Source organism: Lampris incognitus, chromosome 10 (assembly GCF_029633865.1).
Source record: "Lampris incognitus isolate fLamInc1 chromosome 10, fLamInc1.hap2, whole genome shotgun sequence".
Classification (NCBI taxonomy): domain Eukaryota; kingdom Metazoa; phylum Chordata; class Actinopteri; order Lampriformes; family Lampridae; genus Lampris; species Lampris incognitus.
The window spans coordinates 26,845,122-26,870,885 of NC_079220.1; the positions used below are offsets into that span (position 1 = coordinate 26,845,122).

The 25,764-nt window shown below is 44.5% G+C and overlaps 1 protein-coding gene and 1 non-coding gene across 2 annotated transcripts; one reads left to right on the forward strand and one right to left on the reverse strand.

Annotated features, from left to right (window-relative positions):
* Positions 1-626: 626 nt before the first annotated feature.
* Positions 627-10,735, reverse strand: lfng (LFNG O-fucosylpeptide 3-beta-N-acetylglucosaminyltransferase). Its single transcript, XM_056287903.1, has 8 exons — positions 10,248-10,735; positions 5,226-5,274; positions 4,945-5,047; positions 4,681-4,834; positions 4,488-4,573; positions 4,188-4,353; positions 3,378-3,463; positions 627-2,508 (listed from the first exon to the last, which is right to left on the reverse strand). Exons 1-8 carry the CDS (start codon positions 10,584-10,586, stop codon positions 2,442-2,444), a joined length of 1,050 nt encoding a protein of 349 aa, XP_056143878.1. The 5' UTR covers positions 10,587-10,735; the 3' UTR covers positions 627-2,441.
* A 7,521-nt stretch (positions 10,736-18,256) lies between these two features.
* trnac-gca (transfer RNA cysteine (anticodon GCA)) lies at positions 18,257-18,328 on the forward strand. Its single transcript has one exon. It is a non-coding gene; the product is annotated as a tRNA-Cys (tRNA).
* Positions 18,329-25,764: the final 7,436 nt, after the last annotated feature.

Below are 25,764 nucleotides of genomic sequence, written 5' to 3' on the forward strand. Positions count from 1 at the left end.
ATTTTTTAGGAATATTTGATAATAAATGAAATTGCCAGAAAACAGGGACGCGGAACACAAATTGGCATAACACCGTCTCTCCAAATCCCCCATGTAATCCTAGCTCCTCGGCCTTGATTCAATTCCTTTGGATAGCTCCTCGGTAGTTCTGCAGGCATGTGGAGGCATCACCTCTCCTCACTTCCTCGTCTGAAGTGCAACTGTTAGACATGTGATCACTGTTACGTGGAGCTTTTCCATGGTTTGTTTTCTCTTAATGCTTGCAAGCGCAATTATGTCCGTTCCCATACCCGCGCCGCAGTTGCAGAACAATAAACACTGCTCAGCCAGCCAGCGCTTTACAGGGAGGGCCATTAGCATCACAATTCACACCCTGCCTGGTCCCGGGCCAGCTCCTCCCCACACAGGGAGACACTTTTGGCCGATTGGCTCGCTAAAAAAAAAAACGGGGCTTTAACAATGAACAGGAAACACTTGGACAACACTACGTCCTATTGATGGTTAAATTAAATCAGCAGAACAAACTCCAGGTTATTCATTCTCCGCGTCCTTCACCAAATGTCATCAACACGCTGAATCATTAAAGCCGGTGGAGTCAAATAAAAAAAAATAGGCAGACAAATCAGTTGTATTTCTCAGCGGTTATGCAACTTTATTCCAAGGACTTGTTCTCACTGTGGTTCCCACAGTCGTAATACCAGGATCAGCTCATAATCCCTGAGAAGCCGGTGTTCTGATAGACCGCTGGCGCTCTCCAGATACTGGAGTGCAGACCGCGGTCGTTACGTTCAAAGCAGTAGAAAATCATGTCAAGGTCGTCAGAAAGCGTGTGTGAACCACAATAGGAAATTACATTCTAGACATACGGCCGTTTCTACAAAGTGGAGCGAGGGCACAGTACACAATACTGCTGCATAAACCAAAGATGTACAGTCGAACCCAATGTGGGTCAGGGACGGGCAGAAATGAAAACACCTCTGTAAGAAAATAAAACAGCGTCTACGTTTACATGCACGCCATATCCGGCGAGTCTTGCGGAGTTTCTCACATCCGGGTCATCGTCATCGACATAGGGCCGCTAACGTGAGCCAGCTGAAACCGGGTACTCTCCGGTATCCGTAATGCCGGTGGGATTTACGTGTGCATGTGAACGTAGCCGCTGACGTTGCTCTTGTAAAGCTCTCACCTCACAGAGACTATTAGGAAGAAATGAGGACCCTTAATGTCTGTTATCACAGGAGTCAGCCAGACTCTCGTTACTCCGTGTTGTGCAAACCACAGACGACTGCGGCTCATGTTATTGGTGGTATGAAAACCAAGCTGCCGTTGTTTTGTTTTTTTTTTAAAAGAAAAAGTATTTCTATGATGGCTTCTCTTCAAATGGCACGATGCAAACGTCCTCATCTCATTGGCTGTCGGGCTGTTTCGAGGTGAGCTTCTTCACAGGAGCAAACTTAACAGTTTCACCAAACAACTCAGATGTGCAACGTTTATAGAAAAACATCTCGGAGCAAATTAAAAAAGCATACCCCAAATCGATATCTCTGCCATATATTATTCTCCCTGATTGTAATAAATGCAAGGGGCGTCATTAAATACGTTATAATGTAGAGATATTGAGGTTCTGGGGTGGTTGCTCAGTTCCGACACAGGTCTGAAGCGTGTCGTTAGCTAAAGTAAACTCAGTCATCTCAATCTAGGACACCAAAGGGGGGGGAAAGTGCTTTAACTTATACGCCTCAGATCATTTTACCCACGTGGGAAACGACTGACAGCCAGCTCGAGCTGTGAGAGTAAAGTCGCTGACGTACACCATTAACTTAAAGCGTCGTAAAAATCTTCATATTACAGAGTTTGTCCGGAGTCATGTGAGCTCAGTGACCTTAAAACAACAAAAAATGCCTTATAAGTAAGTTATTTTTCCCCACAATCTTGATCTTTTGTGAAATAAAAAGGCCAATGATGTTACACAGACAGATCTGAATGCCTTTCCAATTTGTGAAAAAGGGAGGGGGAAAAAAGAATTAAAAAAAACAGAGAAGCTGTGTAAAGCTGGCATAAAGGGAAAGCATGAATAAAGGGAAATACATTCTATGAGAATCGCAAATACATTTACAAGCAACATATACATGACAAAGCTCAAGTGATTGCCTGCAAAGCTCAACGGTGAAAGCTGCTTCCTGTCCAGAGCTCGGCTCGTCAGCCCCCCCCCCTCCCCCGCCACACGGGAGAGGGTCCAGGCACCAGCCAGCGAAGGAAGGAAGGAAGGGTCCCGAGGCGGGCCGCACAGCAGCCCAGTAAAAAAACCAATAAAAAAGACCATGAACCCGCTGCGGTAAAAATACGGCAGCCTCACGGTCCAATACCAAACGCTGGTCCCCGTTTTAGCCTTTCAGATACCGAGGCACAACGGGGACGGGGATGAGGAAGGAGCGGTCGCCCTAAAGGACAACCTGAGGGGGGCACCAAGGGGTGTCCGGATAAAGCAGACAGTGCACAGACCTGAACCTGAAAGACAATGGAAAAAGACAGGTTTAGAGGTGGGATCTGTCCGCTTTCAACTTCCTCTGATGTCACCAAATTGTCTTGCAAACTTTGAATCCTGAACATTGTGGAATAACACGTACACTGGTTGGCAGTGGAAGGAGTTACATGTCCCCCCCCCTTTTTCTCCCCAATTGCACCCAGCCAATTACCCCACTCTTCCGAGTCGTCCCGGTCGCTCCACCCCCTCTGCCGATCCGGGGAGGGCTGCAGACTACCACATGCCTCCTCTGATACATGTGGAGTCACCAGCCACATCTTTTCACCTGACAGTGAGGAGTTTCACCAGGGGCACATAGCACATGGGAGGATCATGCTATTCCCCCAAGCTCCCCCTCCCCCCCGAAAAGGCACCCTGACCAATCAGAGGAGGTGCTAGTGCAGCGGCTAGGACACATACCCACATCGCTTCCCACCTGCAGACACGGCCAATTGTGTCTGTAGGGACGCCCGACCAAGTAGGAGGTAACTCGGGGATTTGAACCGACGATCCCCATGTTGGTAGGCAACGGAATAGACCACCACGCTACCCGAACACCCCGAAGAAGTTACATGTTAATTACAAGATTATGTGAGGAGAGCAAATGGAGGTGAAGCTATGGGATAAGTGATGACGTAATGGATAAACTACTAAATAACCCTTCTCCCTTCTTCTCTTAGATGGTTTAATGCTTCACGTCTCCCTTCACATGGGGAGAGTTATTTGTTCACCCAAAACCAGCAAATGAAAACATGCCTGATTCGCAACTCGATTTTCTCCCCCTTCCACAAGTTTGCACACTTTAACATGTGGCTGTCAGTGTTGGTATTAAAAGAAAACGCCAGTCTCTTACCTTGATGGGTCATCCTCCACAGAAAAAGCCCCTTTCATATTGATGATGTTCCGCTTGTTTTCAAACATTCCATAACTCAGTGTGATCTGAAATAGAAATGTTAAAGTTCACATGAGCACCAACAAGCAAATTAACTTGAAACCGTCTTCCCACTAAAGCATTTGCAAAACAACATGCCCTACAAACTTCATGTTAAGTTTGTGGCCCGAGTTCATAATTTCAACTTCTTTCCTTTTTTTTTTTACTTTCCCCCCCCCCCTTTTCTCCCCAATTGTATCCGGCCAATTAACCCACTCTTCCGAACCGTCCCGGTTTCTGCTTCAACCCCTCTGCCGATCCGGGGAGGGCTGCACACTACCACATGCCTCCTCCAATACACGTGGAATCGCCAGCCGCTTCTTTTCACCTGACAGTGGGGAGTTTCGCCAGGGGTACGTAGCACGTGGGAGGATCACACTATTCCCCCCAGTTCCCCCTCCCCGCTGAACAGGCGCCCAGCCGACCAGAGGAGGCGTTAGTGCAGCAACCAGGACACATACCCACATCCGGTTTCCCACCTGCAGACACAGCTAATTGTGTCTGTAGTGACGCCCGAGGTAACACGAGGATTTTAACCAGAGGTCCCCATGTTGGTAGGCAACGGAATAGACCGCCACGCCAACTAGATGCTCCATTATTTTCATTTCTTACCAGTTTCTAGCTTGCACCGCCTCCCAAAGGCTTGCAGAAAATGCTTAATGATTGCCAAATATACAAAGCATGTGCATGAGACTGATACAACACAATGGCCAATAAGTAGGAGCATCTCACCTGCTTATGAATCTCAGATCTAGACACTTGTTGCAGGTTCTCCAGGTGGGAGTGGAACAGGTTGCTGCGGGTCAGTGGTACCCCCAGCACCGACTCAATGATGTAACCGATGGTGCAGTCGTCGGGCAGCCGGATCTTTTCCGCTGTGTTCATGAAATGGCCACCGCTGAGGAGATGGGAGGTAAAGAACATGGAGAATGAATAAAAACATAAAGACACCAAGGGCAATGAGAGCAAAGTGAGAACAATGATGGTAAAATGTGGATTGGGGATTGGATGGGACAAGGGTCATCATTTTACCTGGCCCACGGGCTCATCTTCAATGCCAGACCACGACTCACACAGAAACCTGCTCCTCCTGTGGCAAACCAGAAGTTTACTGGTCTCTGAAAGAGGAGAAAGGGAGCTTGTTAGTATGAATTCATCATCCACCTATTATGACCCTGAAAGTGTTGTGTGAAAAAAGTGAATTAAAACGAAATCATCCACACACCATTTTGTTGTCCCCCAGCCTCTCGGTGGCCTCAATGGGCCGGTCCAGGCTGGGTTTACCGATATACATGTCCTGGGTGTGGGGGTACTGGGACAGGTGCCGCACCAGAGCCCTCACATTCACATAGTTGTCATCGTCTACATGACAGAACCACCTGAGAGGGTAAACCATTGGTTACTATTTACAGCACTCACACAAAAAATGCAAAATGGCCACCGAAAATAATTTGACTGTATGCTATAAAACAACAGGGATGCCACTCACTTTTTACCAGACTCTATGAACTTGTCGTACTCCACTGCCATCTTGCAGGATAGAGCTTGTCGGCTGTGAGCTGCTGAACAGTTTGTGTTGATGGCGTGACTTCCTGTAGCATTAATGAGAGGAAAACACAGCAAGTTACATCCATAGCTTTTTACCGAGACGCTTTAATGTTGTGTCTATGGGTCCGAGGGAGTACATCTACCATAGAGAACACAATCAATGAGGCTCAAAACAGAATTTGTCGAAATCTCCAGGCCCTTTGTCGTTTATCAACAACTTACCAATTTTCTTCTTCAGCTCTTCATCTTCTCCATCTGTGAAGATGAAGGTCTGTAAACAAAAACATGGGAAAATTCAGATGAGTTTACTTGGTTTCTTGAAATGCATGAAATTAAAACCACCCAGTGAAGCGGTCACATGAGCGTCAATGGGACGCCGCATAGTGTCTGACGGTCATGTCCCTTAAATATAACTGATTAGCATCTATCAGCAGCCTTTTATGCAGTGGAAAAAGCACATTGAGTTAAACAAGCCGCTGCTCTAATAAAGGCCTTTTGTCCAGTGTTTCACTCTCTCCATGGCAACGATGCAAACTGCCCCAAAGTATCCCAGACATAGAACAAAAGAGGGAAGGCAAAGCATCAAATCACCCCTCTACCCCACACCCCACCCCTGTATCCTGCCGCTATGGCTAAGCCCCTTCTTGTGCCGGACCCACTGCCTCACTCTACCATGCCAAACACAACCAAAATTGGAGGATACATCGCCAACGCCAAAATCACAGGCCAAATTGCATCAAAATAAACCACCAATGGGAAGTTTAGAAAGCCTGGAAAGAGTCGACCTGTAACGCTTGCGCTGGCAATAAAAGGAGCTAGCAACAAAGGGTCATCTGAAGTGGCACACATTAAAAGGCAGGTAGGGATTAGCTGCTCTTTTATGATGGCCCTGAATGAGCAAGGTTGCCAGGTGGCGCATCTCCCGACAAAGCAGCGCCCGCCCCAGGCTTTGTAACTGCCACTGGTCTGTTTACTCATTACCTCAGGTGTGAGGCAGCACCTGCCAGACACATCACGCTACCTTATCAACGCCACGTGTCTGGACAAGCCAGGTCATGCTACCCCAACCCTCGTCCCTGCTGCCGTCAGCTCTGCGTGGCTATATGACAGCCTTGGGTGATTTATTCCACCGAACCCCACGCTCCCCGCCGAATGGCTCACCCCGCTGCCGAGCAACGGCAGTTTGTGATCTGCATCTTAACTGATAGCAGCATTCACGGTGTGCAGGAGGGTGGGGGGCCCTTCTGTCTCGGTGCAGGTTCAGCTTGAGTGGTTTACGAAACAAACTCTGAGCAGATGCTGTGCGCCACAAGAGCCGTGAGCATGTATTTGTTTAAAGGGAGGGTGGCGGTTTCACTGGTGATAAAATTTAAAAAAAAACTAAAAAAAAAACTAAAAAAAAACAAAAGGATCAGACGGCTGGCACTGTTTGCTTTTAAAGCCCATTGAATAGACGGCCTAATCACTGAGGCAGCTGCCCTGAACTGAGTACTGACAGAGAGCGGGGAGGAGGGGGTGGGATCTCACTACTGATTAGTAAATCGAAATCCGTGTGTGGCCATTCATCCCCTCTTCACCCCCCCTAACACACACACACACACACACACACACACACACACACACACACACACACACACACACACACACCACCACCACCACCACCACCAACTTCTGAATGGAACAATGCTGTATGTTTTCATGCTGGGTAAAGCCTCTACTGGGTAAATTCTAAATATGTTTGCAAGCATTTGCATACAGCTGCAGGAGTTAACTAAAGAGGAGCCTACTGGGGTGTGGAGTGGGGATGGGTGGGGGGGTCCCTCTCCTTCAGTCTTTTGTCTCTTTAACTGCAAATTCTAAACGACAGTTACTTACACGGAATACTAATTTATACTCTGTCATAAAAATTCAAAGAGAAAAGAAAAAAAGTGACGCTGTCTGCGTGAACGACGGCTAGGAGATGAGAGGGCTTGGGGTCGACGGCCATCGAGGGAGATGAGAGGCTGAGCTCTCCGCCACAGGAAGGCCTGGCACAGCCCAGTCTGAGCTGGATGAATGTGGTGCCTGGCTGGCTGTCTCCTGCTCCCCGGGAAGGAAAGGCACCAACGGGCCCCTCCCTCCCCTCCATCAACAGTAGCCCCACCCCACCATGGACAACCACCACTGCCACCCTCTTCCCCCTTTTGTCCAAGTCATGCAGCTCTTTGATTTGAAGGGGACAAGGGATTTGTTGAACACCAGTGGAGTTACTGGATCTATTATAGCAGGAAAGGATCATGGCGGCTTTAGCTGCTTATAAATTACTGCTGCTGATGGACACAGTCAGGGACAGACAATGAAGAGGTGTGCAACAATGGCTGCAATACCAAACACCAATACAGATACTGAACCATGAGGGCTACTCTGTGATCACTCTGGTTGCATGCTTACTAACTAAATGTGCCTTCTATGAAAGTAAATATCAACATCTGAGAAACCTGTAAGACCTTCCAAAGGACCTGTGGCGTTCTCCAGATTTTATTCAGAGAACTAAAGGTATATCATGCCACGTGTTAACAACAGGACCCGCAGAATGACATTTTCCCTCTCTTTGACCAGCTGCACATAGTTCACCCTGTAGCTCTGCATCGCCAAGTGCCATTGGATTAACTCAACAATGGTGTCAAGTTTCTTTCTAATAGTAAGCCAAACAGGCCATCATCATTCTTGGGGTGCTGGCTGATTATTGCAAACCTCAATTAAGAATGGCATGCATAGCGCACCACCACTTGGAGGTTAGCGCCAGCTGTGGCCCGACTCTACCGGAATCAATGTGAAGCCAAAAAAAGACAGTTACGGACCATGCTTACAGACCAGACATGAGCACGGTGGAAATCTAACATTTCCTGTTGCTCTATAAAAAGAGATAAATGTTAAAATTGTTGTTTTCAGTGTGGTAGTCTGCCATTAGCTGCAGATGTAGATGCTGGATATCCAAGAAAAACAGCAATAAGTATGTGAAAATCTGTCACACAATGACAAGTCATGGAAAATGCACAACCTATGTGAGATGAAAACCTTGATGTTGCTTTTTCAGCGACTCGCAAATAGCACCCTGCATGTCTTGAGTTCAGTATAAGTTTTAACAGAGGGTTTTTCTCGACACCAGAAAGAACTAAAATCAAATGTAAGTGCTCTGGGCATTAGTTTTACTTCTGAATGGGCTAAATTAACATGATACAAACAGAGAAAGGCACAGTTGTGTCCACACAGTTGTCAGACAGTCGATCTTCTCTCTCTGTTTGTGAGTAAATAACATCTGATACTGTAGTAGTCAGCCTTCATGGAAGTAAAAGAGCCGGCAGCTGCCCCAAAAAGCCCTCTTTGAAGAAAAGCAACAAAAGGTTTTGTAAACGGGAGCCCTGAAACCAAGGCAAAGAGCTTTCCACACGCCATGGAGCAGATCACCATAACGTGGCCCCCTGGCTGCAGGGACAGAAGGTTAAACGGCACAGTCGGGCCCCTTTCTTTCCATTTATTTTAACTGTACGAACAGCCGAACCTCCACAGGTGTTCATCAGCTGAGAATGAGAATTAAAGCCAAGAGCAGAGGATGGCCATATGTATATGGTGGGAATTCACCGCATCATATGTCTGGCATTAAGGCCATCTTTTGTTCTCCGTCTCCCCTGACCACCTGGCACCCGTCCTCCAGGAACTCCCTCTTGTATTGTGGGCTCAGTCTGATCCTTTATGTCAGCCCATACCAGCTGCCGGCCTATGAGCCCTGCTGTTACCTCTGTAGGATGGGTTAACTAACAGTAAGCACAATGCACCCCCCCGTGTAATCCCACCATTCCACACAGCTGATCTTGGGCCTCCGAAATGTAGTGCTGGATGTAGTGTCTCTCGTCAAACGTCAAGATATTAGTGGGAATGAATAGGTGTAATCGGACAACCCGGAGTATATTCAAACTACTGATGTCAGTTTTCAAACAAACAAGCAAAACCCTCTGAGGTTTTGCATCATAAAAAAGAGCCCTCCCCTCATCTGGCCCTTGTCATTTCCAAATCTGCATCAGAAATATTTTGCATAAAACGGAGGGGTGGGTTTTTTTTCTCCTTTGAAGGGCACAAACAAGAGAGGATGACGGCAGTTTGATTATGCCCGAAGCAAATTCAACTGACTTCTGGAAAACTGTGGGTGACAACTCTAGTCGCTTGGGCAAAATCACTTTGACTAGTTTCTGTTTTCACCAGACTAGCTGTGAGCGAGTGCCTTTGTGTTGAGCTTGGTTCTCAAGGCCACATTTTCATACTCGGCGTGCGATTCCCAGCACAAACTTCCCCACAGCACCCCTTTGTCCCAGGCATCCCCTTTTAACGAAAGCCCCCGTTTTTTTTCCCCCATCCCGCGGAAGCTTGACCCAGACGCTGCTCCCACGTTCCCATGGAGAGAGCGAGACAAGGGGCCAGGAAAGCTTTTCTTCCCCCTTCAGAAAGACGCTTTGTTTGTCCTGGAAGGGGGACAGCGCTGGAGTCGCCGCTGTGAAGCATCCATTGCACCAGGCCATTCACGGGGACATCCAAAAGAGGGGGATAATAGAGAGGGAGCGGGTAGAGAGGGGGGTTTGAAAAAGAAAAAAAAGTGTGTGTGGGGGGGGTGACACAGCTCCCTCCCTTCCTCTGGGACATCACTCAAAGGAGAAGAAAAAGTGTCAGAGAGCCTAGGAAATTCAGCATGGCTTTAGAAGGGGATGTGTGGCCATTTCACTGTGTGTCATCCGGAGACAGGGGAACAATGTGACCCTGTAGCTGCTTTTATCACCTGAGCGGCTTATTGTTCAACACGGCAAAAGACAATGGCAGCAAACAGTTGCACAAGTTGAACAACTAACAATTACACGTGAGATAAAGGGTGAGATAGACTCACACTTGCACTTTGAAAGGTGGTCCTTTTCAGATATAGCTCATGGCAGCGGTGCCAAACCATGTGCCATGGAGGGCTCTGTGTATGTGCAGGCGTTCATTCCAACACGAAACATTATAAAATGTCACAGATTAACACACAGGATAGGATTGAAATCAAATGATGTAGTGTTGGGATGAAAAGAAAACCTGTGTACACATGGCTGTGCATGGCACATGATTGGGCACCACACCACAGGTTCGTGGCAAGTACAGAAATAGCATCCGAAGTGATCAGTAAGTTTTTTCAAGACTGAGCATCAATCATGGGATAGATGTTTTTTTTTTTTAATTCACCTCTTGCATGTTCCTTGAAATCCAGGTGTCCAGGAGCAGGTTCAGCCTCAACTGGTGAAACTTTTTCGTGGTCTTCACGGCAATGAAGATGTCAGAGGAGCCGATGTCCTCGGCGGGAGAGGCGTCGGTGGAGGACGCCGCGGACCGTCCGGGTCTCTCCACCTCCCTCCGTCCACGGCTCAGTTTGGTGAAATACGCCGAGAAGCCTTTCTGCGCCGGGCGCGCCTCCTCCAGCCCGACGCGACGGTGATGTTGCGCCACAAGCAGCAGCAGCGCGGCGCACACACACGCCGCGCTGACTACGGCGATGACTGTCTTTTTTCCATTGTTTTTCAACATGATTATATCTACAAAAATAAAATAAAATAATAATAATAATAAAAATTAGCTAGGATTTACGAGGCCACGATCCTACTCCCAAACATAAGGTCCATATGGGGTTTTTTTCCCACGCAACGGAACAAAAAAAAAATGTTGCGTTAGTTCCCGCTAAGGTGCATAGTTACGAAGCAAAAAAGCGCAGCATGAATGAGGATAAGCAATATAAGCGTCCACGCTGACTCCTCCCTGTGGGCGGCCCTTTGGTAGCGGTATGTAAAACAGCAAGCGGACTGGAACCGTCTCTGTGTACATTCTCTCGGAAAACACGTGACTAACGAGGACAGCCGATACATATTCCCAGCGAGCAAATGTCCAATGCGTACGTAAATATAGCTTCAGATCGGTTTCAGTGGTTAAGTTTACAGTTAACGTTACAGCATTTAGTTAGACTGGCGTAAAACAGTTTGGCGAGCGTCATCTAATCACGTGGTGTCTGAAAAAATGTCTACAGGGACTCGCGCGTGTGTGTGTGTGTGTGTGTGGTGGATGGAGGCAACACTCAGGAGATCTAATGCAGGGTTCAGTTTGTCCTTCAAAGATAATGGTGAAAGACTGACCCTGAGAAAACAATGCAGAAGGTGGTCCAGTAATGGACCATTTCTGTAATAGGGATGAGTTCAGTTTCTATTTTGATCAACCGTAAAAGGATTTCCCTTACAATTTGAATTTGAAATCTAAAATATTAATATTTTTTTCTGCCAGTCAGAATTTAATGTTTATTTTGCAAGTGAAGTTATTTTACTTCAGCCCAGCGCAGGCTGCTTGTTCACCACAAAGTCCAACTATATTGTGCACCAGCAACATTCTTTCAAGTCCGTCTTCTAGAATTAGAGTAAATACAATTAAATGCAGTAATACAATTCTGGCGGCACGGTGGCACAGTGGTTAGCGCGGTCGCCTCACAGCAAGAAGGTCCTCGGTTTGAGCCCCGGGGTAGTCCAACCTTGGGGGTCGTCCTTGGGTCGTCCTCTATGTGGCGTTTGCATGTTCTCCCAGTGTCTGCGTGGGTTTCCTCTGGGTGCTCTGGTTTCCTCTCACAGTCCAAAGACATGTAGGTCAGCTGAATCAGCCATACTAAATTGTCCCTAGCTGTGTGTGAGCGAGCGAGCCCTGTGATGGCCTGGCGGCCTGTCCAGGATGTCTCCCTACCTGTCGCCTAATGACTACTGGGATAGGCTCCAGCATCCCCGCGACCCTGGGAGTAGGATAAGCAGTTTGGATAATGGATGGATGGATGGATGGATGGATGGATGGATGGATGGATGACCTTGGGGAGGAGGGGGGCTAAACAGTCAGCCATTCCTGAATGTTTGTTATTCAAATTTTGTCTCTCACATCTTCGGGCCCTCTGGCAGTGGGAGCCTGACCCCAGACATGACATCACATTTCGACTGGGATGCAACTGGTGAAAATAAATCTAAACAGCCTCATTCCCAAGAGCCCCCGGATTCAGCAGCAACTTCCAAAGAAACTCGGACACTCTGTAAAAAATTGTGAATCACTCTTGAGATTAATTGATTCAGCTTTGTCATCAGTTTTGGTTGCATCTTTGCCAGGAACTTGTTCGAGATTAATACATTTGCAAAAGAGTAAGTCCTATCCACATGCTGTGGATGAGACTTACTTAATATTAAGGTACCTTCTGGGACTGGTGGCCCTGAAATTGCCTTTTGTTCATGTTGTGTCTGTAGAAAGGGATCTGAAAACAAGCATAATAAACTTGGTAGAGGGGTTATCTCTTTGACCCTGATTCTGCTTGGATAAACAAGCTATTTCTCAAGTATTTGCAGGACATTCGTCCCACCATCTCCCCATTTCTGGCCAAACTGCATCTTGGACTTGTGAAAACAATGATAGTTAAAATGGTGGGTGAATTGTAAAGACATACGTTCTCCCTCTGTATAACCCTCCATACCCTCTATTTTCAGCCCTGTGTTGCCACCAATGACACCAACAACAGAGAAAGAAAACAGCCTGTGTCCCGTTAAAACCATTGCACCACCACATCATCCTTGAGCCCCTCCAGACAACATGGCCGCTGAATTCCTGCAAAATTGAATCATCCCTTTATTGAGAAAAGCCCACTTCCCAAACAGAGAGCCCACAGACTCACAAATAAACACTGCAGCGCTTGAGTTTCTTCTGATCATATCAACAGTTTGGGGGCCCGAGACGCCTCTGACGGATGGACATGATTAAAGGGCTGCTATTCATAGCCAAACTGGTGCAGTGATGAGGCATGTACATCAGGTAAAGTATCTCTGTGACTTCTGAGATCGCTGGCTGTTGCAATTGTTATGATATGAGGTCGTCTCTCTGTGGTCAACCTCAAAAATGCTGTGGTTTGTCCCGGAAAATGTAGTGACTGCCCAGAATGTGTCTCCGTAATCCTTCATATATGCCCAGAATGAAAGATTTTCATAGCGAAACTTGAAAACACATGCGCTCACATCTGTGAGAGATGGAGCTATAAGTTGGTGCCGCACCGTATGCGGATCCAGCTTGCCTTGTGGGTAAAGAAAACATGGAAGGCATTAGCGCAAGGCTACAGTTCTCTTTTGAACGCCTAACGGTTTGAATTATTCTATTTTAATCCATTTCACATTCCCGAGGATGAGAACTGGTCATAAATGCTTCTGCTTTTCAGAACATCGGCACTCATTTTAGTGGCAAAATCTAGTTTATCCATCAGTTCGTGGTTTATTTAGATCTATCGACCAAATTCTGCTGTTTCATATCAATAGCACTGGTGTGCAAGGGAAACCATGGCCCAAGGCCTTGGATCATGTAGCTTTGCTATGCGTTTACCTCTGGATCAATCTGGTCTTCACCCCACTGAGAATCCACTCTTCTCAGTCTGGACCCATGAACAATGGGATGATGAGGGGATGACCTTACACCTCCAAGTTAAGGACAACAGAGTCTCTCCCTGTCCATATTTATGGCCTAAAAGTTATAGAGTTATCTGTCTTTAAGAAACACCTCATGTCATCTTTTCCACAAAAGGAGAAAAAAGGGTGGAATGAGGAAGTAAAAGTACTATGTTGATGTCAAAGATTTTAGACACATTGTTCCTTGCAGGTTCATCAGATACTCACCCGTCTTTCTCAGAGAGGGTTTTGCTTAGTGGGGATCAGAGGAGAACAGGGGGGGGGGTAGAGAGAGAGGGGGAGACGGAGAAGAGGGGGGGGGTGGGAGCAGGCTCTGGGTCTATTTATTTTCCTAGCGCGGACACTTTAGCTCTGATAGGATTACAGGTCACACCAGAAGTGAGAGCCAAGGGACCGGCGGCTCTTCAGTAGTCAGCTACAATTTCCTTGGCCTCCATGCTGCACTAGATGGTGCTCCCAAAGGACACTGCCAGTGGATCCCTGCTTGAGAACAAATAAATAGAGGCCATCCTCATTGATCCACATACGTCAATTTTCCATCGGTTTGAATGGACCTCCTCTATGCTGGACATTATGGGCTAATTGTATAACAATGTAGCCCTGAAAATGGGTTTAAACTGCCCAGAGATATGGAAACTTCTCTGCTAAAGAAGACCTACTCAGAGGTACAAACTGAAAGTCAACCCTGCTGAGACAAGGAAACTGGATATAATTGGTGAAAGAGTGACTAAATGTAAATACAGCCCAATCAAAAATAAACAAGTGTTTAACAGCATCCTATTGCCAGTAATTTGTGTGACACGTGTACACTGAAATGGTGTATAATAATAATGGTTATCATAGCATGCATAAAACAATATGACTGCTAATGTCTCTAATGCTAATATTGGGAAATATTACAGCAGTTCAAATACAAACAAACCACAAAGTAATGAGATTTTTCTAACAAGGCGAAATGTAAATTAATAATGGCTTAATGCAAAAGTGTTATTGTAAAATATGAACATTTTGAGTCCTGCGCTCATGCTCTCTATCTTTTCCCACGACCTAAGTGTACCTCTACTGGCTCTGCATGGTTAGACCAGAAAGGTCTCATCCTTGCTTGTGAGGCTGAAGTTCGTTATAAGTTTCCCCTATGTTTAACACACAGGTTTGTCCCGTACAGATTCAAGAGGTGTACTGGAAACCTATCTATGCATATCCTGGCCACAAAACAGTCTCCTTTTGGTTGTGACAAACAACGTATGTAAAATAGCAGCACTGCCACTTGGGGAAAACAGGGAAACATTTCAGGGGATGCCAAGCAAGAGAGGGCCATTTTGGAAGGCAATATGAATGGTGATACAGTAATAAATTGCATTGGGGTTTGGGGTCTGGGGTCAAATGTTGTCAAGGAACATTGGCTGCCTTGAGGTGCCCCTGAACACCAGAATTTGCTCAGATGGAAGTCCAGTGATCTTAGTGTAGCATGCAGACCAGGAATCAAGCTCATGTCTATGAAATTTGCTACATTTGACTGAGACTATCTAGACATTATAATGATGAATAGAGTAATACAAAGGTGTGTCCGTTGCATATGAGTATTTTGGGTTCGCACATGTGCTGTTGTCTTTTTCTACTGGAGCAATCTGTTGTGGAAAATAATGTTAACAATTATACAGCCAGGCAAAGTCAGATTATATGTTCACTAGCTCAGTGGCACAAAACTCTTTTTCTTATTTCTATAACGTCACCTTCTTAAAATAATGGCCTAAGTCATATTTTCAAGTTTTTCAAAAAACAGAATAAACTGACAAATTTTGTTTAAGTTTCAGTTTATTCTGTTTTTTGAAAAACTTGAAAATATGACTTAGGCCATTATTTTCAGAAGGTGACAATAAGTAGATCTAGATATAAATCTTATATTGGAGAGCAACCTATAAATCATTATCAGGTGAGGATAGTATCTGAGCTATATCTGATAAAAATAAAGACTATGTTATGCCATTAAAGTACTCATCATCTCCACCAAGTTGTCATATAGAATAATCTGTTGGTATGAACGGTTTATTTTCTTTAACCGGTATATATAATCTTCTGTTTGGTCCATTTCCACTCGTTAACTTATCTGCATTTCATTGTCGCTCAGACAAAACAACAGCATTGAGTTTACTTTAACCTGCTGAATGTGCCCTTGGTGATCTGCCCCCTATAAGCACAGCACATCACATCACATCACACCACATCACATCATGTCATGTCACATCACATATCACTACATCACATCACAGCACATCACATCACACTACATCAGTGTTTCCCAACCCAGTCCTCAAGGAACACCTATCCTGCAGATTTTCTTTGCAACCCTGAATAGGTACCTGTTTGTAGTTATTCAACCAATCAGCAATTAATTATGTCAACTGTTGCACACCTTGCATAATTAAGTGCTGTGAGATGATTGGTTGAGTAAGTACAAGCAGCACTACCTATGCAGGGTTACAATGAAAATCTGCAGGATAGGTGTTCCTTGAGGACTGGGTTGGGAAATGCTGCACTACAGCACAGCACATCACATCACGTCACATCACATTACATCACATCACATCACGCTACATCCCATCACATCACACTACATCACATCACATCACGCTACATCCCATCACATCACTTCACTTCACATCACATCACATTGCATCACATTGCATCACATCACATCACAACAGCCTGACAGGGAGGCTGCCTTGGCTGCTGTGTACTGGTCAGTGGTGTGCAGATTGCAATGGCTGTGTAAAGTATTAGGTGCCAACTGAACCCAGCTACAGTTGAGCACATGTTTTGGGAATGCCCATCTCTGACTTCATTTTGGTGTCGTATCTTGGAAGCTTTCTCTTTTATTTGTTGTAAAACAATTGAACCCAACCCAATCACTGCCATTTTTGGAGTTCCCAGTAAGGGCATAGATATCACTACACCCCAAGCTAACTCTAAAGCATTTGCCTCACTTCAAGCCCAGAGACTTATTCTTCGCAATTGGAAGTCTGATAAGCCCCCATCATTCACAAGTTGGATCAAAGTGCTATCTTTAATTCCATTAGAAAAACTCAGATACAACAGATATAACTCCCGTCAGAAATTTATGGATGTCTGGTCTCCCTTTATAGAATTCACTCGTGCTCTATGTTTTTTAGAAATACCAGAATAGACCTCTTTCCCCCCACTCACAGCAACTACCCTTTTATAATAGGACTAGGCATGGGTGATGCTTTAAAAATTTGGGATAATTTAGCTGGAATAAGTGCTTTATTCATGTGTAATTGTTGATGAGCCTGTCCGCCTAGGTCCGCCTTTACTTAAATATTTGTTTTGAGATGTGCAGGTATGTATGTATTATTATTTGTGTATAAGTATGTGCATAAACTGTATATAATCTCTGTGTCTGTATATGTGTGCATGTCTGTGTGCATATATGTGCTTAGCACTAGGTGTCTGACTGTTGTGTGGTTACATTTGTAACAAATAAAGCCGCTTTGTTTTCATACATGTTTAATTGATGATTTTATTTATTTTGTTCTTTTTTATTTTTATATTTTTTTCTCTGACTAACTTGTTTTTGGTTTGTTTTTTGGGGTGTTTTATTTTTTGTGTGTATATTTTTAAGAAAAAATCTCTATAAATAAAGTTTTAAAAGGTTAATTATCCAGTCAGTTCATTTATAACTCTTTACAATCTTTTTAAAAGTTTTCTTTGTACATCTTAGAACAACTATATCCCTGCAACAAACAATGCGATTTTACTGTTGGAGCGTTTATGAATACAAACAGTTTACTTCCTGCATTTCAATAAAAAAAAAAAAGACATAGTGTGCTCAGAGCTTCATCCACCACAGATCCTGCACTGACGTGGGGAAACAAACAACATTTTGTTGAGCAGATCAATGTGAGAATCAAAAAGTCAAGCTGCCATCATGGCTGGTGGTAATGCCCTATTTTTAAAGGCCAGTGTCCTCCCCGTCCTGTCCACAACTAATGGGCCTAACAGTTAATTTGCATAACTGTTCAGCCCCCCTGTCCTACTTTCACTCTTTCAGCCTAATGCTTCCCATAGCTTTCCCTTTGTGCCGGTCCTGGTCGTCCTGGGAATAACAAGTGATTGACATGTTGAATTGGGAGGGCTGTGAGGACTAGTCTGGGTTAGTCTGGTCTTTAGTTGTACAGGCAGAAGCGAAACATAAAAACCTCCTTTGAGTGCCAGTCCCATTTATGAATGTGAGGGAGCCTGGGGTGGTTTCCTTACTTGTTTTTGTATTCTTTCTTACTTGTCTTTTCTCACCAGTGTTTACAGAGAGGTCTTTATATCTTTGAATGAGGCGATATAAAGCGATTTGATCTGTGTGTGTGTTATGGTGAGAAAGCGGGGATCAGGATACCAAGTCAATGACAGGGCAGACTGCTGGGGGAGGTTCTGATGGGAAACTGCTGAGGTTTTTACACCCTGGGTGTGCGTTAACGTGGGCGTTATGTGTGTACATTGTGTGAATCTCCTTTATTTCGAAGTGGAAAGTGGAGCTTGCTACGGAAATATTGGTTTTAGGCTCAGTGGCCCGTGTGAAAACAGCTGGGCCGAGATGTAAGGGCTGTCCCTCTTTCCGATCTGAATCAAACAGGGTTGACTGAGGACACGGTTGTGAGAACGAGCCACAGCCAGCGTCTACATTGTTATCTATAGAAGTACTCCTACGCACCTGGATGAGGCAGTGGGGGTATAGCTCAGTGGTAGAGCATTTGACTGCAGATCAAGAGGTCTCCGGTTCAAATCCGGATGCCCCCTGAAATTTTCGTCCCGTATTTTCACCTGATAAGTTTACCTAGATGAAATAATTTAAAATAGTGCCAACAAGCGCAAACATTCTTTGTCAGCGAAGACAGTGTGCACACACACACAAGCAGTTACGGTCGGATATGACATGGACAAACATGTCAAGTCAAAGTCAAATCTGATGGGTGTAGCCCTGAACCAAAATTCAGTCCCAGAAGGCTTTGCAACCACATCATGTTCTTCAACGGATAGAAATAGAACATGTGTCAATGTTAGACACCTCCTGTCCTTAAACCCTGATAAGGATCCAGATGAGGAAAAATCCACAGAAGAAGAAGAAGAAAAAACACTTTCAGAAAATGGGGAGAGGATGGATCCTCTTCCAGGGTGAATAGACATGCAATAGGTGCTGAGTGGACAGACCAAGTAGACAAACAGGAACAGATTTACAATCACCACTCAATGAGGCACACACTGAATACATAAATCATAGCAAAACAATGCAGAATATAAATAATGATGTAAGTGATAACAAAATAAGCTAAACTTAATGATTATCATAGCAGAATGCTGAATATATACATTGCAGTGTCAAGCATCCTCCCCAGTGGTACATCAGCAAGCACAACATGGATGGAGCTTAACAGTACCAGACACTATCCTCACTCAAAGCAAGTAGCTGGAGAAGCACGTGCCTTGCAAAGAGCATGTCTACACGTTTTAATTCACATATTTTAAATCAATCTAAATACAAATAATGCGTTGTATACACTGTAAAATCATTGTATCTGAACAATTCTGACAGTCATTTGTTTCAAGAATTGTTTACTACTCAAGAACTATGCAAGATCATAAATGGAGAATATTGTTTTTTGTTTTGTTTTTTTGGTTTCAAGAAATCAGAATCAGAATCACGTTTATTGGCCATGTAGTTTTGTACTACATGGAATTTGACTCCAGTTTCGTGGCTCTCTTAGTGTACTTAACATAGAATAACAACACTACAACACAACAATATTCAGATATATACACAAGGATTGACTTATACAGGCTAAATAAGAGGTGATATGGTGCTATGGTGCAGAGAATATATCAGAGATGCTGAAATAGATGTTAGCAGGTTACTTACAAATCTTACCAGGTTTCAACATCTTAATGCACAGGCAGCTTATTTTGCTTGCTCAGGGTATTTTCTAACTTGATTGTATTAAATTTTGTCTCCGTTTTGACATAGCAAGAACAACAGCCATGAATTACAGAACATTTGTTTTCTTATATTATACAATTGACATGAACAGAAATATTGTGAGGAGACCCACTGACTTATCTTCCAGACCAGTTGGATAACTGCCACACAACAGTGCAGCATTACGTATTGCTTGCAGTAAAACGTGAGATCTCTGTAATTCCTTCATGCCACCATTGCCCACATCACCACAGGTAAAAATGTCAGAGGTTTCCCTGGGGTGTCACACTTTAGCGGCGGCCCTGATACTCGATCTGTTTGGAAATGAGCGAACCTACGCGGCCTCCTCACTTCCTTGACCTCGGGGCCTTGAGGTGGACTGAGAAGAAACTACCGCAAACATCCCACATCTGCAGAGGTTCCAGCATTTCTGTGATGCTATGGGTCCCTGCACACTACGAGCTTTATCATTGTGCTTTCTCATGATACCCCAGAGAGAACAATAACAGATAGGCCAGACTTTCAAGGTCAATCACTGACACAATCTGCAGTATCGTACTACATCTGTGATCCATTTAGTGTCATGTGGTTGAACATAATGCATGTGGGCTGTGCCAGAGGTCTGTTAGCGACCAGTTCCTTTCAGAGTGACTGATGTTTCTCAAAGGAGCCGGGTTAATCATCTCCGTTCAGTTCTACAAAGTGAATGATTTCAATTGTTTTGTTGCAGTTGTTTTTATGACGCATATGATTTCTTTTTTTCTGTTTAGTGGTGTTACATTTGCTCATAAATTACCCGCAGATAAATAAAACATTTGTCGAGTCTCACTGTGTACCATAAGTGAGTTTAAGCAGAGAACAGGGTTAATGTACAGTAACATAGGAATCTGGAGGACTTAAAGCAGATGTGAATCTGAGGCAGTTAAATGTATTTTTACGACCATGTGAAAACCAGCACAAGAGAATACAGTGAACACTGGTTACCTAATTGACACAATCTGGTAATTGGTCCAATGTAGCATGTTGAGTCTACAAAACCTGTTGAGAATGAAGCCAAAATTTTTGATTTATCTAAGTTAAGTTACTTTCATTCATTTCAGGAGTCAGGAATCAGGGACAATTTATTTGTCATTTTGAAATATCGTTTCCCCCAGCCCACAGCAGTGCAACACAAAGACAAAAACACATATCCAAAAACTACAAAAGCACATATATTCAAACTAAAAACAAAAACAAAAAACTACAAAAACACATATCCAAAAACTTCCTTACCCAACATATCCAAAAAATGTCACTGTCCAAGAGAACGAACGCCAGCCAGGATGACTGTTGGAACTGCCGGTCTGCATGGGCTAGCAGTTAGCTTAGCCTGCCCCGCTTCCATGTCCTGTCAGACCGTCCTCTGTGTTTCCTCTTTGGGCACAGCTCTGGGCAGGGCCGTGGTCATTGGGCCCATCAGACATGGCAGACAAGGCTCCCTCAGCCAAGCCAACGCCAGTGCTCCCAGCTAAACACCTTCGACACACCTCCCCACACTCCACACGACGACACTAAAAAACAGACAATGCTAGGTGAGGCCACCGCCAGACCGCCCTCGGTGTTTTCGGAACTGCCGGTCTGCATGGGCTAGCAGTTAGCTTAGCCTGCCCCGCTTCCGCATCCTGTCAGACAGCCCTCGGTGTTTACTCTTCGGGTGCAGCTCCAGGCAGGGCCGTGGTCCCTGGGGCCACAGGATGCAACAGACCAAGCTCTCACAGCCGATCCAGCGCCAGCTCTCCCAGCTATCAAACGAAGACACAAACTTAAATGCAGACGTGGACAAAGACACTGCATGGTCGGTACTGGGTGAGGCCGCTGCAAATGTGAGTTTGCGCCGCCATCATTTGAGCATATGTTTTATTCAGGTTGGTGGCTATTAATCAGAAACCCGTGGTTAATTTGTTTCACACAATTCTTATTTATCATTATACTCTAGTGTCTCAAGGCCCAGCTCTCAAAATGCTGTTATAATTCTGTTATTTAGGTAATTATTATTCAGGGGCCAGTTTTAAAATTTTATTATCCCTCCACCTCTCATTAGTTTAATCTCTTCTAAAGACTGGGAACCGGTGTTAAATGTACAGTAAACAAACAATGGTGCATTGGGGTAAAGCAGGATCCACCACAGTCACCAGATGGCACATGCAATGTGCATCACTGGCCTGTCTCCGGCACACATCTGCCCTGCACCGTCCTAGGAATAAAACATGCTATCATGGTGTCCAGACGAGAGCAGGGGTCTATCCCTGGTGGTGGGTCCAACTGGGCTGATCCTCTCATATTATAAATGGATTAGCAGAGCCCTTGTTTTACTGTCAGCCCCGCATGAAAAGAATAGCGGATTTAGAGCGGGCTCTTTTTTTCCCCTCTCTGGAAAGTGGGATATGAACACCCAATTATAAATAATGCAGCGATACCCGTGCAAGCTCCAAAAGTCAGTGTGTCATCGCGCCTCAACCCGCAGATGAAACCGTTTTTCCACAGAGCAGTGTTAGAAACATGAGGCCCGTCTGAGCTCCGGGTATCATCCCTATTTGGCTCTTGTGTCTGTGGGAAAATGTCACATTAGCGCAGGTTACAAGCCATTTGATTTCCCCATGGGCGACTTCATCAGGGGACCCAATGGCTGCGTGGCTCCTTATATGACCGGGATGTGCAATAGATCAAGTTACAGATTTCAGGAAAAAAAACCCACAAAAGTGTGTAGAGCTCATATTATCTATCATTGTGTATTAGAATATATTAGTGTATATATATTTCTTATATATATAACTTTGTTAAAAGAAACACTCAATGGTAGAGGAAGTACTCAACATATAAGGAGCAAAATTATATATATATATATATATATATATATATATATATATATATATATATATATATATATATATATATATATATATACACTACCGTTCAAAAGTTTGGGATCACCCAAACAATTTCGTGTTTTCCATGAAAAGTCACACTTATTCACCACCATATGTTGTGAAATGAATAGAAAATAGAGTCAAGACATTGACAAGGTTAGAAATAATGATTTGTATTTGAAATAAGATTTTTTTTACATCAAACTTTGCTTTCGTCAAAGAATCCTCCATTTGCAGCAATTACAGCATTGCAGACCTTTGGCATTCTAGCTGTTAATTTGTTGAGGTAATCTGGAGAAATTGCACCCCACGCTTCCAGAAGCAGCTCCCACAAGTTGGATTGGTTGGATGGGCACTTCTTTGAGCAGATTGAGTTTCTGGAGCATCACATTTGTGGGGTCAATTAAACGCTCAAAATGGCCAGAAAAAGAGAACTTTCATCTGAAACTCGACAGTCTATTCTTGTTCTTAGAAATGAAGGCTATTCCATGCGAGAAATTGCTAAGAAATTGAAGATTTCCTACACCGGTGTGTACTACTCCCTTCAGAGGACAGCACAAACAGGCTCTAACAGGTACTATTTAATGAAGATGCCAGTTGGGGACCTGTGAGGCGTCTGTTTCTCAAACTAGAGACTCTAATGTACTTATCTTCTTGCTCAGTTGTGCAACGCGGCCTCCCACTTCTTTTTCTACTCTGGTTAGAGCCTGTTTGTGCTGTCCTCTGAAGGGAGTAGTACACACCGGTGTAGGAAATCTTCAATTTCTTAGCAATTTCTCGCATGGAATAGCCTTCATTTCTAAGAACAAGAATAGACTGTCGAGTTTCAGATGAAAGTTCTCTTTTTCTGGCCATTTTGAGCGTTTAATTGACCCCACAAATGTGATGCTCCAGAAACTCAATCTGCTCAAAGAAGTGCCCATCCAACCAATCCAACTTGTGGGAGCTGCTTCTGGAAGCGTGGGGTGCAATTTCTCCAGATTACCTCAACAAATTAACAGCTAGAATGCCAAAGGTCTGCAATGCTGTAATTGCTGCAAATGGAGGATTCTTTGACGAAAGCAAAGTTTGATGTAAAAAAAATCTTATTTCAAATACAAATCATTATTTCTAACCTTGTCAATGTCTTGACTCTATTTTCTATTCATTTCACAACATATGGTGGTGAATAAGTGTGACTTTTCATGGAAAACACAAAATTGTTTGGGTGATCCCAAACTTTTGAACGGTAGTGTATATATATATTTCTTGCCAGCCTGTAACGACATCAGTGTATGTGTACAATCTACCCAAAACAAAACACTTCTCTTTTGATTGTTTTCTTATTTAAACTTATATAAATGCATCGGTGTGAGCAGTAAGGCAAGGTAAATGTATTCATATGGCACATTCTGCACACGGAGGCAATCCAAAGGGCTTTACTCAGGACACAAAAGCATGTCTGCAATTAAAGAAAGAAACAAAGAGAAGGAAGTAACACAAAAAGAGGAAACAATAAAAAAATGAAACTGATAGTAAAAGTCCCTCAGGCTTTTACATAGAATAAAAAAGGCATTGAGTTAAAAGCATAAGAGGGATGAAACCTGAGTGAAATGGAATCAAACTGAGTTAAATTGCTATTAAGTGAAATGTGGCGGTGAATATGAAACTCTATGCAGACTTTAATGCTTTGTGTGAGGACCACGCTCCAGGATCAGAGAGCGCTGGTTGTTTTTTTCTTCTTCTTCTTTTTTTCCTTTTCGTCCCTCATACTTTAGAAGTCTCTGAGCAGACAAGCAGCAGGTGCTCCTTACCGCCTGCACTCTTGTGTTAATCTCCTTCAAAAGGCGGCGACCCCTCACCCCTCACAGACATCCATACAGGCGCCACGCTAATCACACGATTTAATGGGAGGGCTGTCTGTGGCGCACCCCTCACACTGTCCGAGATGTACTACTGCAAACGGGCCGGCCGTAAACAGCCCTGACACTAGTTCAGCCTGCAGCTTGTGGCCCCTGTTGCAGCCATGCCCCAGGGGCCGTGCCCCCCTACATCCCGACCCCGGTCCCTATCTCAGTTACAGACACACACGCAAACCCTATGTGGGGATGTTGTTGAGCCTGTGCTGCTTCTGGCGAACAGCCTCAGCACAGATCAAGGCTGATATGCCAGCAGGAGTTTGGCTTCACCGGAATGTCTACTCTATCTAAATTAAAGATGTTATTTTTATTGCCTTTTGTTTTATTTTTCATTTGAGCCGTTTCGGTGTATCAGGGATGCTTTTGGGACAATCTCACATTCTTAGGCCTGATAGCCACTGAACAGCTTATCTGGCTGATGTTGACACTACATTGTTTTAAATTGGGATAATATTACCTGATACAGCTGCTAATTCTAAGAAGACGAGATTAACCCTGGACATTATTCAAGGCCGGCCCAACGAAGTCCACTTTGTCTCAGTGTGAAACAATAAGAAGAAAGAAAGGAAGCCACCTTATTTTGTCATTGTAGGTTACAATGAAATGTGTTCTCTGCATGTAATCCATCCTGTTGTATAGGAGCAGTGGGCAGCTGCATGCCCGAGGACCAACTCCAGTTTTGCTTTCCATTGCCTTGCTCAGGGGCACAGGCAGCAGTATTAACCCTAACCTGCATGTCTTTTTGATGGTGGGAGGAAACCGGAGCACCTGGTGGAAACCCACGCAGACACGGGAAGAACATGCAAACTCCACACACAATAACACACAAAAACACAGGAGGAAAGAGCTCAGTTAACTCAGTGTTAAGAAGGGTTATATAGCTGTTTCCCCAGGTAGGTGCAGGGTAAAGACATCCGGAGAAGAAGAAGAAGAAGAAGAAGAAGAAGAAGAAGAAGAAGAAGAAGAAGAAGAAGAAGAAGAAGAAGAAAACAGTGCAGAGGGATTGAGAGTGAGATCCATTTCTGTCCACTTTTCTTTCCTTAGGATAGCGATCGTGTGTGTGTGTGTGTGTGTGTGTGTGTGTGTGTGTGTGTGTGTGTGTGTGTGGGCTGACCTCCTGGAAAAATATTCAAATATGTTAGTCTTAGCCTCTCTCACTCTCTCTCTCTCTTTCTCTCTCATAAACGAGCACCCCCCCCCCCCTCCTTACAGTGGTCCTTTCTAGTAGGGACAGTTGTAGTCATGTGATCAACAGTGAATTCTACCACTGGCTAAGTTGGAGACAGCCCAGCTATCGTTAAGCGCCGGGGAACCCATTCACCGAAGCAAGGGTGGCCCCAATCGAGGCCTTACTTGCTTCACTGGCCTTTTCCCACAACCTCCAGGCACCTTGGAGGAAGTCATCCATGGCTAACTGTGCTCCATAATCAAAGGCTTGAATGTAGAAGTTGTCCCGGA

Coding starts and splice junctions, on each gene's coding strand:
- lfng (XM_056287903.1), bottom strand. CDS start 10,586: ATGTTGAAAAACAATGGAAAAAAGACAGTCATCGCCGTAGTCAGCGCG. Junction 5,275..10,247: donor TTTCAAGGAACATGCAAGAG/GTGAATTAAAAA, acceptor TTTTGTTTACAG/ACCTTCATCTTCACAGATGG. Junction 2,509..3,377: donor GTGGAGGATGACCCATCAAG/GTAAGAGACTGG, acceptor ATTGTCTTTCAG/GTTCAGGTCTGTGCACTGTC.